The 13,702-nt window shown below is 41.0% G+C and overlaps 1 protein-coding gene across 2 annotated transcripts in view; it reads left to right on the plus strand.

Annotated features, from left to right (window-relative positions):
* Nucleotides 1–1,470: 1,470 nt before the first annotated feature.
* The window catches only part of gramd4a (GRAM domain containing 4a), a 144,698-nt gene continuing 132,466 nt past the window's right edge, over nucleotides 1,471–13,702 (plus strand). Inside the window, exon 1 of one of the 2 annotated variants that reach the window (XM_041203181.1) lies at nucleotides 1,471–1,512. Coding sequence is in view for 1 of the 2 variants with exons in the window: in XM_041203180.1 (XP_041059114.1) it covers nucleotides 1,694–1,728 (35 nt within the window). In the remaining variant the exon portion in view is untranslated. Of the gene's footprint in view, nucleotides 1,513–1,576; nucleotides 1,729–13,702 lie in introns of those variants that run through there. The other variant, XM_041203180.1, reaches the window with a different exon arrangement.

Genomic DNA, 13,702 nt, shown 5'->3' on the forward strand with positions numbered 1-13,702 from the left:
TCCATGCCAGTTCTCTGCAGAGCAATCCAATCAGTCCCATTTCCCTGTTCTATCACTGAAAAGAAAGACTTGAATTTCATGACCATTGAACATCTCAAGGCACTTTACAGCCTGTGGGGAAATGATAATGAGCTGGCTGGGCTGGAAAATCACTAATGTGTGTGCTGTGCTTGCTTTCTAGGTTTCCACACACAGTTGAATTCACTGATTGGTTGAATAGGTAACTATCCACTCCAGGGAGGCGGTCGTGCATTGAACAAGTGGGTCCAGGGTTCCTGAGCTGCAGGGATCGGGCAGCATGCCTGTATTGCACAAAAAGAAAGCCCACATGATGGAGTCAGGAGCAGATGAAGATGACGGTCTTCATGCTCCATGCAGCTGAAGTGCTGTCAGTAGTACCGTGCTGCTGGGGTATAGGAAGAGCTTGGGGTCAACTGATAGCTCTGTGCTGTTGAATAGTTTGGTCTTGAAAAGCCTTGGAGCAGTGATTGCTCAGTGCAGCTGGGAGTTGGGTCTCAGAGATGCCCATGTGGAGCAATTGTCAGCTCAAGGAAGCTTAAGTGTGGCTGTCTGTTCAGTGAAGCTGGTAGTTGGGGCAAAGAAAAATCCAGGAACAGTGGTGCAGTTTTGGGGGAAGAGATTGAGCAACTGGTTGGTGAACAGTCATTAGGGCAATTTAAGCTGGAGTCCTGTTGCCTGACAACTCATTGCAGGCAGAAGAATCAAGAGGGCTTCCAGCCTGAGTTGGGCTTGAGGGAAATCAGAGGTGATATTCTTGAAGGAGAGGAGCTGAAGTCCTTCATGAGAAAGACAAGGGCTTAAAGGATTTTTGTGATTTACAGTGATCACTGATATCTGAATGGGTCGCTGAGAAAAGTCATGGGATCTGTCTTGATTGTGTCTACCACTTAATGTACAGTTTGTGGTGTGCTTTCCACAGTATTTATATGGCTGGTCCAATTCTGGTCAATGGCAACCTTCAGGATGTTGATAGCGGGGGATTCAGCAATGGTAATGCCATTGAATGTCAAAGGGAGATAGTCTTTTTTGCTGGAGGTGGTCATTGTCTGGCACTTGAGTTGCCACCCAAGTGGCAATGTTATGGCTACAAGAGCAGGTCAGAGGCTGGCAGTTCTGCGGCAAGTAATTCACCTCCTGACTCCCCATCTACAAGTCACAAGTACAAATCCTCATGTAGCTTGATCCTATTGAGCTTTGCAGTCTACCACCTCCATTAGCTTTGTATCATCTGTTCCCAAACTTCCTTATCCTGAAAGGAAACCAAGCAAAACTTCAGTCCAATATCTTGCCACCATTCAATCTTGGTGGGTTGCTTAAAAAGGAACGTGCTGCTGGGAGTTTGTCAGATCCGTTCACCTTTTAAGTGCGTGTGAGTTGGAAAACACGGATTGGCGGAGTAAGCGTTTCCCGAGCGGGAAGGGACGGAGAGAAGTGGGGAATCTGGACGGGAGGCTCCAGCTGCGGTTGTTAATTCCAGCTTCGGGTTTTGTGGTCGGTAGGCGGCCGGCGGCGCTGCTGTTTACCTGCAGCGGTCGGGCTGTTTATTGTTGTGAATAAACACGCGCTGGGCAGGAAGGGAGGTGGGCGGCGGGGACAAGCAGAAGGTTTCAAGGTTTCATGTCATTATTGGCTGAAGCGGCGGCGGGGTCGGGCTGGAGCTCGGCAGGTGTTAATGAAAGTTAGCTGTGATTTGCGTGTCAGAGCCGGGTGAGTGCCGTGCCTTCCATTCTTTGTTCATTATTTTATGGTGAGAGGGATTTTTGTGATTCTCGGATCGGGCCTTTCTCACACTCGGGGCGGCGGTGGAATGGTCGGCGCCGGGCCCAGGGTTCCGGCTCCCTTGCAGCGCCACTCCCTTGCTCCATCCTCGGGGCTCGGGCCTGAGCTGGATGTCAGTGATGGTGAAATCTTTGTTTCCCGCTGCTCCAAGAGGCAGCCTTTCGCTTTTTGCTTATTAATGTATGTATGTATGTATGTATGTGTGTGTGGGTGTGTGCGAGTATGAATGAGAAATCCCTCGGTGTGACTGGCCTTGTCCACAAGGCCCAATGCGGCCGCCTTGACAACATGAAGCTGCCCTTGCTGTGCTGGGTATTATTAACCTGGTCCTTTCTCCTCACTTCCCCTGATACGATGCAGACCGTTTAAGGAATGTTTGTGCTACAGTCCTTTGAAAGGCGCTCCCAAAGTAATTTTCAAGGAACAATGTTCCTTTAAAAGATGCATTGGAAATTTTGGGGATTGAACTGACAGTATTTTCCGAGTGAATGAATGAAATGATGGCTGCTTTAATTTTTTTTATATAAAAGCAAAAAACTGCGGATGCTGGAAATCCGAAACAAAAATACCTGGAAAAACTCAGATTTTTGTTTTTGTTTTAATTTTTTGTTCGTGAAACCTGTGCCTTCAGATTTATTGTGATTAAAGCAGCGGCATTTGAAGCTGAGGGGTAATCCAAAAACAAGGCAGCAATTTATGAATTTGTGCAGGAGTTGAGGCCACACTTGTAACGTTGTATAGTTCTGAACAGCCCATTATACATAGGCAAAGCCAAGGAAAGGGTGCAGTGGAAATTTATTAGAATAACATCAAGAATGAGAAGCTATGATGATGAAAAGAGAGGAACTTTAAAAGGGGAGGAAATCCATTCGAGGTTTTTAAGATTTGTGAAAGGGTTGAGAGGTTATTTAGTGGAATATTGTTTAACTGGTTAGCAAATCAGTAACCAGGAAGCGGAGCCTCAAGGTTGTCACTGGAAGAAGGAAGATTTTTTTTTCATGCTGAGGCCTATTTGAGTGTTGCCACACGTGGCTGTTGAGGCAGAACATAGAAAATAATTGCAAATATATTTCGAATAGAAGGTCAGCAAAGGAAAGATTGGGAAAATGGGGTAAAAGTAGATAGCTCCAGTTGATGAGCTAAGACAGGGAAATGGCCCACTGTGCTGCATTTTTGACGGTTCTTAGTAACCCTGGTTAATCATTACTGTCTACCCCTCCCTATTCAATAATAAATTACTGAGTTGAATTTGTACATATATGAATTCAGAAAAAATAACATTTATTTTATATTTATCTTCAGTAATTTTTAAACAAAGTTAGTTCATCATCACTGGCAAGATCAGCATTTGTTACCCAAATCTGGTTTCCCTTAAGAAGGTGGTGGTGAGCTGCCTTTTTGAACTGCTGCGTTTCATATGATGTAGGAACACCTACAGTGCTGTTTGGGAGGGAGTTCCTGTATCTTGACCCAGCGACAGTGAAGGAACAGCAATTATAATTCCAATTCAGGATACGACTTGGAGGGGAACTTGTGGGTAATGGTGTTCCCATGCTTCTGCTGCCCTTGTTATTTTGGGTGGTAGAAGTTAAGGTCTTGGAATGTACTACGAAAACCTGAGTCTTATTTGGGGAAAAAATCTGAATGTATTAACAGTGACATTTATGACAGAGCATCTTCATAATTAATTTGCTTACTTCTACAATTCTAAGTTATGCATCCTTTACTCTTGTTAACCTGGTATAACGTTTCAACATTGATGAGGGAGTTATCATTTCTGTGCAGCACTACTACTAAGCAGTTGAGAATGTGGTTTTAAAAGTTCAGCTTGTGTAAAATGTTTAATCAAGCTTATGAAAATAGAAAGACTTGCATTTATATAGTGCCTTCTTAATGTCAGCTCATCCCAACGTGCAGATAAATAAGGAAGTAGGGTTTGCAGCCAATGAAGTACTTTGAAGTGCAGCTATTGTAATGTAGGAAATGCCAATCTGCTGCAACAAGCTTCTCAAACATCAATGAAATAAATGAGCAGATCGTCTGTTATATTAATGTTGTTTGAGAGATAATTTTTGGTCAGCATACCAGGAGAACTCCCATGCTCTTCTTTTGAATAGTGCCATGGAATCTTTTATCTTTAAATACCTTATTTTGTTCTACCCATCACATCGCCCATTAAAAAAAATTCCTACACCCACACTCAAGTACCACACCAAGTTTCTTACTGAGATAACTTCAGTACTTTCCTCCTTAGTCTTTGCACTAAGTGACTTCTCATCCTTGGTGATTTCAACCACTATCTTAATTCATATTCTCATCTGAGTTCACTGCCCTCCTATCCTTCCTTAATCTTCCTCCATCTAAACTCCCCAACACACATTCACAGCCACATCCTTGACTTTGCCATCTCACATGGCTTTTCCACACTCATTGTATTGATCACAGATAAGGCCAGCTCTGATTATTTGCTCTTGTATTGCTCACCACCTACATTCCCCTTTCACTCACAAACCTACTTCTTTATTTCATCAGTTCCTGGAAAAAGCTCTCTCTGAATTCACTTACAACTGCACTTTCAAAATCCCAATTCTCTATGCTTTGGCCCTCCATTCACCACATTTCTGCAGCTACCAATCTACTCAACCATATCTTCACTTCCACATTCAGTGCTTTAGTCCATATTAAGACAGTTACTCTCTTTCACCCTTGCTGTTCCCACTGGCGTGGCCCCCTCACCTCTGCTCCCTTAAGTCCAAGGGGTGCAGTCTTGAGCGAATGTGGTGGATAACTGATTGATTTAGCCATTCGCCGGCAGAGCTGATTGGATCAAATAAAACACTGTTCGATCCTTCTCTTGTCTGCTAAGACTGCTCAGTATTCCAGGATGATCCTGGAAGGCAAAGATGACTCACAGCATCATTTCTCTACTGCAAAATGTTGTCTTAAACCCCTGTCCCATGTCTCTTCCACCTCCTACAACATGTGCTCAATGATCATGGACTACTTTGTCACTACGATTGAGACCATCTGATCAACTCCATCTGCTACGCCTCTCCCTTCCTCTCGTCTGCTGGCCCAAACTTCTCTGTCTATCTCCTGCCCTAGCTCTGAACTTGCATCTTTCTCTGGTTTCTCTTCTACCTCCCTGTATGTGCTCTCTGAGCTCGTCTTGTTCATGAAATTCATCTTCTTCAGCTTGGTGGGACAGCACTCGTTCCATTCTTATGTGTTGACTCATAGTCAGCAAATCGACTGCAATGGTTTCTCTTCCCACTCCCACACTATGGATCTATCCTTGGCATCCTCCTATTTCTCATCCACATACTGCCCCTTGGCAACATCATCCAAAAACTGTGTCAGTTTCCACATGTACATTGATGACAGCCAGCTCTACCTCACTGCCATCCTGTCTTTGCGTTGTCAAGCTGCTTGTCTGACATTCAATACTGGATGAACAGAACTTTCCTCTAATTGGATACTGGGAAGGTCAAAGTCATTGTCTTTGGTCCTTACCACATACTCCATTGCATAGCTACTGGCTCCATCCCCCTCCCTTGAAACTGTGTGAGGCTGAACCAGACTGTTCATAATCTTGGTATCATCTTTGACCCTGTGATGAGCTTCTGACCACGCCATCACTAAAACCCCGTATTTTCACCTTTATAAGTTCTCATAGTTCTCAACCCTGCCTCTGTCTCAGCTTCTCTGCTGCTGAATCCTCATCCGTCTAATACTTCTAGATGTGACCCTTTATTTGCCTCCCATATTCTACCCTCAGTAAACTGACGTCTTCCAAAACTCCATTGCCTGTATCTGATCATACACCATATCCCATTCATTCATAATCCCTGTGCTCACAGATTTTGGCTCCTGATTAAGCAAAATCTTGTTTTTAAAATTTATCAAATTCCTCCATGACCTTGTCATCCCTCTTTCTAATCTCAGCTTCACGACACTCCAAGGTAGTTGCGGTCCTCTAATTCTGACTGATCAGTGATTTTAATTGCTCCACCATTGATAGCCATGCCTTCAGCTGCCAAGGCCTTAATCTCTGGTATTCCCTCCCTAAACCTTTGTTCTTCTTTCCCCTTCTAAGTTGCTTCTTAATATCTACCTCTTTGCCCAAGTTTTTGGTCATCTGCTATAATATCTCTATGTGGCTTGATGTCGATGTCAGTTTATTTTCCTTTTGTGATGCTCTTGTGAATATCTTGGGATGTTTTATTAACTTAAAGGTGCCTATGAAGGTTGTTGTTATAGTCTGCCTAAGATTACAGACAGGGCCACAGTTTTAACATAACATGTGGAAGGTGGCACCCCTGTTGGGCAGTACACCCTCAGTGACAACCTATAATGGCCAATGGAGAAAAACACCATATAGGGTGCCAGATAGATAGACCTGTGTGACCTGTCAATCCTTATACACACATTTCTCAACTCATAGGCTTTTGGAATCTGATGACTGTCCCCTGTCTTTGTGTCTGCACAAGGTACAATTATGATACACATGGACATTTTCTGTTTTACAGAAATAAAATTATTTTGCTTTTTATTATTACTAACCATCAGATTTAGAATTTTTCAGCTCAGAATGCTCTGTGAATTTTCAGTATATTAGGTACATGAGCAAATTAATGGTGCCTGGTACTGCACTCTTTTTGGCTTTTGGTCAACATAAGAAGCAACAATTTCCCTCTCTCTCTCGTCTGTTTTTTTAGGCAGTTACATTTGAGTATCTGTCATTAGGAAGGGTTAATGTGGGGTTTTTGGTATAAAAAGATGTACAGTTTAGATAGCTCTCTGGCCCTACTCCTGTGGTCACACTGCATTACCCCTGGCTATCAGTTAATTTACTGGCAAGGCTCCGAATTAATTAGTACGATGGCTTTTATAATTTGTAATGGTATGTGTAACACCAACTTTTGAGAATATTTGCGGTGCCAACTTAAAAATTTAGGAAATAAAAAAAATCCGATGAGGATTTTTACACTACTTCTTGTGTAGTGTATCTTCTCTTTCCCCCAGCATGAATTAAATACTTATTTCAACTCTTTCTTGGACTCGAACTCAAGTTCTGTCGAAGGGTCATGAGGACTTGAAACGTCAACTCTTTTCTTCTCCGCCGATGCTGCCAGACCTGCTGAGTTTTTCCAGGTAATTTTGTTTTTGTTTTGAATTTCCAGCATCCGCAGTTTTTTTGTTTTTATAAATACTTTCGGTGTTTGTCCCATGCCACAGAGAGCAGGAAAATGTACTTATAATCACTTCAGTATTCTTGGGTGAAGATGAACCTGCTTTCAGCACAGAATCTCCCAGAAAGTTAGTAAATTTGGGAGCTCCCATGCTTGCAGTTTGAGATAGTGAAAAGGAAATATATAGGAGGCAAATTAAAATTGTTTGCTACGTTATATTTTTTCCTTAAAGAAACAGAGTAAACTTTATGCAAAGGAGTTAAGGGAAGTAAAATTAGAAAATAAAACTGAATTATCATAATTTAAAAATACTGGTAAATTAAAAGAAAATAAATTTTTTTTCCCAGTCCTTCATTTTTGTACTCCGATTCCTCAATTGTCCTTTTGCTTTTTTGGGGAGGAAAGAAGAGACAAAGAAAGGAACATTTTTTTTCTTGCATTCAAGCTACATATGAGTTGCTAAACAAGGAATTCTTTGTAAAAAACTATAAATGACTTATAAATGAATTGCAGCAGACTGTTCTTTAATTAGTACACTTTTCCTAGCTCCTCACTCAACATGAATGCATTCCTGTGAATAGATTTCCTTTCCCTTCCCCATTTTGTGGTTCAGCATAATTTTGTTTTACTCCATTGTGGTTACATAAAATCTACAGCACAGAAGCAGGTCACTGGGCCAACTGATCTATGCCAGAGTTAATGTTCTAATGAGCCTCTTCCCACTCTGATTACCTGTTCTCACTTTGCTCTTTGTCCTCTTTCTTTCTCCCTCAAGTTTGCACCAATGCTATTTTCTTAAGACTTGTTCCTTCTTCAATATGCAATGGTTCTTTTTAAAAATATATTAAAGGTTGAGGCACTCATTTATTGTGTACACAGAAACCATGCCTCTAAGTCTGTACATAATTTATTTTAATTTTATCTTGCATCTCATTTTCTGTGTATTTGCATTATTAAATTTAATGGGGAAAAATGTTGGTCTAAATAAGATGTTGAATACCATTTTTAATTTGGCAATACGATTCCTGTTTATATAAATGGAAGTCTCTCTATATACGCCTTTAATGTCCTTGGGACATTGATGCTTCACAGCTAATTATCTACTTTTGCGGTGTGGCAACAATCACAGCAATTTGCACATAGCAAGGTGAATGGCTGCTTTATCTTTTTTAATTCATTGATGGGATGTGGGCGTCACTAGTGAGGCCAGCATTTATTACTCATCCCTAATTGATCTTGAGAAGGTGGTGGTGAGTTGCTGCCTTGAACTGCTGCAGTCCCTGTGGTGCAGGTACACCCAGAGTGCTGTTAAGGAGGGAGTTCCAGGATTTTGACCCAGTGATAATGAAGGAGCGGTGATATATTTCCAAGTCAGGATAGTGTGTGGCTTGGAGGGGAACTTCCAGGTGGTGGTGTTCCCATGCATCTGCTGTCCTTGTCCTTCTAGATGGTAGTGGTTGTGTGGTTGGAAAGTGCTGCCTAAGGAACCTTGGTGAGTTTCTGCAGTGCATCTTGCAGATGGTACACACTGTTGCTACTGTGCGTCAGTGGTGGAGGGAGTGAGTGTTTGTGGATGTGGTGCAAATCAAGTGGGCTGCTTTGTCCTGGATGGTGTCGAGCTTCTTGAGTGTTGTGGGAGCTGCGCTCATTCAGGCAAGGGGAGAATTTACATCACACTTCTGACTTGTGCTTTTGTAGATGGTGGACAGGCTTTGGGGAGTCAGGAGATGAGTTACTCATCCCAGGTTTCCCAGCCCCTGACCTGCTCTTGTAACCACAGTATTTACGTGGCTAGTCCAGTTCAGTTTCTCACCAATGGTAACCCCTAGGATGTTGATAGTGGGAGATTGTGATGGTAATGCCATTGAATGCCATGGGGAGATGGTTAGTTTCTCTCTTGTTGGAGATGATCATTGCCTGGCACTTGTGTGGCGTTAGTGTTACTTGCCACTTGTCAGCCCAAGGCTGGATATTGTCTAGGTTTAGCTGCATTTGGACATGGACTGCTTCCGTACATGAAGAGTTGCAAATGGTGCTGAACCTCCCCACTTCTGACCTTATGATGGAAGGAAGGTCATTGATGAATCAGCTGAAGATGGTTGGGCCTAGGACTCTATCCTCCTGCAGTGAATTCCTGGAATTGAGATGTTTGGCCTCCAACAACCACAGCCATCTTCCTTTTGTGCTAGGTATGACTCCAACCAGTGGAGAGTTTTCCCTCTGATTCCCATTGACTCCAGTTTTGCTTGTGCTCCTTGATGCCAAGGAGTGCGACCCCCTAATTTTAAAGCAGTGCCCCCTTGTTCAGGACTCACACGAGAGGAAACATCCTTTCCATGTCCACCTTATCAAGACCATTCAGGATCTTATACACTGACCCACACATGCCAGTTAATGACCACCTCCAACAAGAGAGATTCTGACCACCTTCCCTTGATATTCAATGGCATTACATCATTGAACAACTTAACATTGACCAGAAACCTATTTGGGTCAACCACATTGTCAAGAAGATATAATAATTCTCATAATTGGAATTTATTGTAAAATGGAGTTTTGTGTGTGTGTGTGTGTGTGTGTGTGTGTTAATTGAATTAGAGTTAGCTAGTCTTGGTCCTTTGATTTAAGAAGAGAGGGTAGGTTTGAAATGTTAATAAGATAAACATGGGGAAGTTTAGAAACATAGGCATCAAGGGAACGTTTACATTTTGAAATAAACCAGACTAAATTGTTTTCAAAGGAGCAGTGAAAAGTGCCACCGAGCCAGGTGAAGTTTTGAAACAGTGTGTTTATTTTTCCCAAAGATTACTGAGTGCTACAGGAGGGTTTTATTATCAGGGAGTTGAGTCCAAAGATAAAGTGAAACAACAGGTATTTGCATTTAAAGAGGAGGAAGAAGCAGCAAGGGCTGTGTGTAAGGGAAGGTATTTCTAAGATCTTACAAGTATGAAAAGTATTTAGCATCTATGCCTTAAGCTGCTGCCTTCCAAGGACTGAAGTTAAGAAAACTCACTTGGATTTAGACTTGCTCACTGTATCATGTTTCTTTACCTGGGCCTTTTAAAATCTGTGTGCCTTATTGTTGCCTTAACAAAAATGTAACTGAGAGTTAGATTGAGTAGGGGTTTTAGAAGTTATTATGGTAGTAATTTGTAGATCTACGTATGCATTTAAAATCATTTCTCTTAATGTTTAACCTAGTTTTATAAAAACCTTTTAAGACTTGGTCTTATTACTACTGAATTCAAGGCCCGCATCTCGAAATTTATACAAATCGAGAATTAGTTGTGACAGTTGTTTCAAGTTTCTCTCTGGGATTGAACAACTCGATATTTACCATCTGCTGTGTCATAGCAACATAAATATTTATAAGAGCAGGTCAGAGGCTGGGCATTCTCCAACAAGTGACTCAGCTCCTGACCCCCAAAGCCTTTCCACAAAGCACAAATCAGGAGTATAATGGAATACACTCCATTTGCCTGGATGAGTGCAGAGCTAACAACTTTTTTAAAAAAAACCTGAAAACCATCCAAGGCAGAGCAGCCTGCTTGATTGGTATCTGATTTGTCGCCTTAGACATTCATTTTTCCATTGTCTGCACACCATGACTGCAGTGTGTACCATCCACAAAATACATTGTAGCAACATGCCAGGGCTTCTTTGAAAGCACCTCCCAAACACGTGATCTTTACTGTCTAGAATGACAAAGGCAGCTGCTGTGTGGGACACAATTGATCCCAGATTTCCCTCCAAGTCACACATCACCCTGACTTGGAAGTACATTGTAATTTCTTCATTATCGCTGGGTCAAAATTCTGGAATTCCATCCTGAACAGCACAGTGGCTGTACCTGAACTGCATGGACTGCAGACGTTCAATAAGATGGCTCACCACTATCTTCTCAATTGCAGCTAGGAATGGGCAGTATATGCTAGCTTTGCTAGCAACACCCACTTCCCATGTATGAATTTAAAAAAAATCAAAATGGTGTCGCCTATAGATTTAATTTACCTGTGCACTAATAGAACTAAGTGATTTGTAAAACAGTTGCATGTATGTAAGTTAGATTTTAGAAAATGTCATCAATGCTGGAAATCCGAAAGGAAATTTTGGGTCAAAAGTCTGAAATTGAAAAATAGTTTAATGTTTCTGTTGGAGCCCATCACCAGAAGCACTGATTTTTCTTTTATTTTCAGATGTTATATGAGGTGCTGTGTATTATCTGTTCTTGTCTGTACCTTGTATGAAAAGAGCATGACCTAAGGTTTTCATTTAGCATGGTACAGCAACATTCACACCACGAGAAGTGTGAAAATAATCAAAAGCAAGCTTATAGAAGAATCTGCATAGTTTTGAAAAAAAAAATGATATTTTATCAGAAACACAGGTTGCAATGTTGGATGCTGTCAATAATTTGAAGGGTGCTTCACAAATTTTTCGGTTTACAAAACTGTAAATCTCCATCCTGTCTCTCCCTTCCCTCATGTTATGTTGGGTAAGTTTTGTTGCCATTATTGTAATTTTGTTGATGGGTATAGAACATGAAACAAATTTAACAGTATATGGTTTCCAGCACCTGCAGTATTTTGCTTTTGTATTAACAGGTATATGAATGCTTGGTACCTATAAACCATTGCAGCCTCACTCAGCACATCCCACAGAGCAACCCTTCCTTTTGCTACAATACTAACAGCAATCCCATATCACTATAATTCTTCTACTCGCTGCTGCAAATTGCTCATGTAGCTGCAACATAATCCTAATTTAAAAATAAATTTCCTTTCAACAAAGTATATTTTTAAAAAGAAAGTTATACCACTGGGAAAATCAATAATTTCTGTATATTAGTTAAGTATGCCTATTGGATAACTTCTCAATTCAGTGGCAACTTGATATTTATTTTCTGCATCATTAAACAAGATCAAGTTTTTAAAGTAATATGTTCAACTTTATTGGTTTTCGTTGGAGATTTAATGCATAATTGGCATTGTCTTAGATACAGCATAATGGTATTTTTTAGTGAAGGATTGCATAATTCAAATCTCTGGGCTGTTCAAGATTTGGCCCAAGCTTGTAGATTTATACTTCTGAATATATTTATGAAAAAGAGAGAACTTGCATTCAGCATCTTTCACACCCTTGTATCTCAGTCAGATTTCCCCTGACCGGTTTTCAATTTTTACTGGTAGGCATTAATTCAGAAGATGAAAAGCAGAATTGAGTCCAGAGGTTGTGAAGTGCCTAATCAAAAGATGAGATGGTGTTCCTGAAACTTACATTGAGCTTCACTTGAACAGTGTAGAAGGCCAAAGGACAAGAAATGCTAGTGTGAGAATAAGGCGGACAATTAAAATGACAGGTTACTGGTCACAGGTCACGCAGTGCTGGAAATCTGAAATAAAAACAAAATGCTGGAAATATTCAGCAAGTCAGGCAGTATGTGTGAAGGGAGAAACTGTGTTAATGTTTCTGGTCTATGACCTTTCATCAGAACTCGGAAAAGTTAGAGATGTAGTAGGATTTGAGCAAGGAGTGGGTGGAACTTGGACAAAGGAAAGTCTGTGATAAGGTGGAAGACAGGAGAGATTGAATGACAGAAAAGTTAGTCTTACAGGGCCAAAGGGAATGGTGACATGTTTTAGTGGATTGGGTGGCTGCTTTGTGGAACACCTCCATTCAGTCTGCAAGCGTGACCTGTGACCAGTAACCTGTCATTTTATTTTTCCACCTTACTCTCACACTAGCATTTCTTGTCCTTTGGCCTTCTACACTGTTCAAGTGAAGCTCAATGTAATTTTCAGGAACAACACCTCATCTTTTGATTAGGCACTTCACAACCTTCTGGACTCAATGTTGAGATCAACAATTTCAGACTGTAAACTCTGTCCCACACCACTCCTCAGACCGCCGCCACCATTTTGTTCCCTTTGCATGTTTCTGTATTTCTCTTATTTTCACTTTCATACAGTAGTACTCCTACTCTAGGCAGATCTTTTTCTTTTCTTGCCTGATCACCACTCGCTTTGTCCTTGTACTAACTCTTCTGTTATTCAACCTTCCCTGCCTTCCACCCTATCACAGACCTTGTTCCACCCACCCCTTTCTCAAATCCTCATACATTAACTTTTCCCAGTTCTGATGAAAGGTCATCATCCTGAAACATTAACTCTGTTTCTCTTTCCACAAATGAGTATGTCTAGCATTTTCGTTTTTTTTTAGCAATTCAATAGAGCCTGTTACAGATGAATCACGATGAATTAAATTTTGTGATTACATTTAATATACATGCGATCAAATCCTGTTGAAAGCTGTTTTCATCCAGAATCTTTATTGGAAGGGAGAAAAACAGACAATTGCTTTTTCAAGTACTATTTGCAATTTTAAATGAAAACATACAAGTGTAATTTTAGAAGGAATTGCACAATGTCTTTTGAGGACTGAATGGATAAAAGAGCTGGAAATTTAGTTGTTGAGGATAAGGCAGGGGGAGTAAAGAAGAATGTTTAGATCATTTAACTTCTGTATCAGCTACATTCAGGAATTCCAGTTATCAGTTGTAGGCCAGCAACTGACTTATTTGGTTTCCATGCTGTTCTAAATTAGTCTTGATAAATGTCTGTATCATCTTGCAGTTATACAGGCCCATAAACTGTGAAGTGTAGCTGGCAATGCCTGTATGACGTGTAATTTTCAAATTCTACTCTGTCTGT

The sequence above is a fragment of the Carcharodon carcharias genome, chromosome 13 (genome assembly GCF_017639515.1).
Source record: "Carcharodon carcharias isolate sCarCar2 chromosome 13, sCarCar2.pri, whole genome shotgun sequence".
Lineage (NCBI taxonomy): Eukaryota > Metazoa > Chordata > Chondrichthyes > Lamniformes > Lamnidae > Carcharodon > Carcharodon carcharias.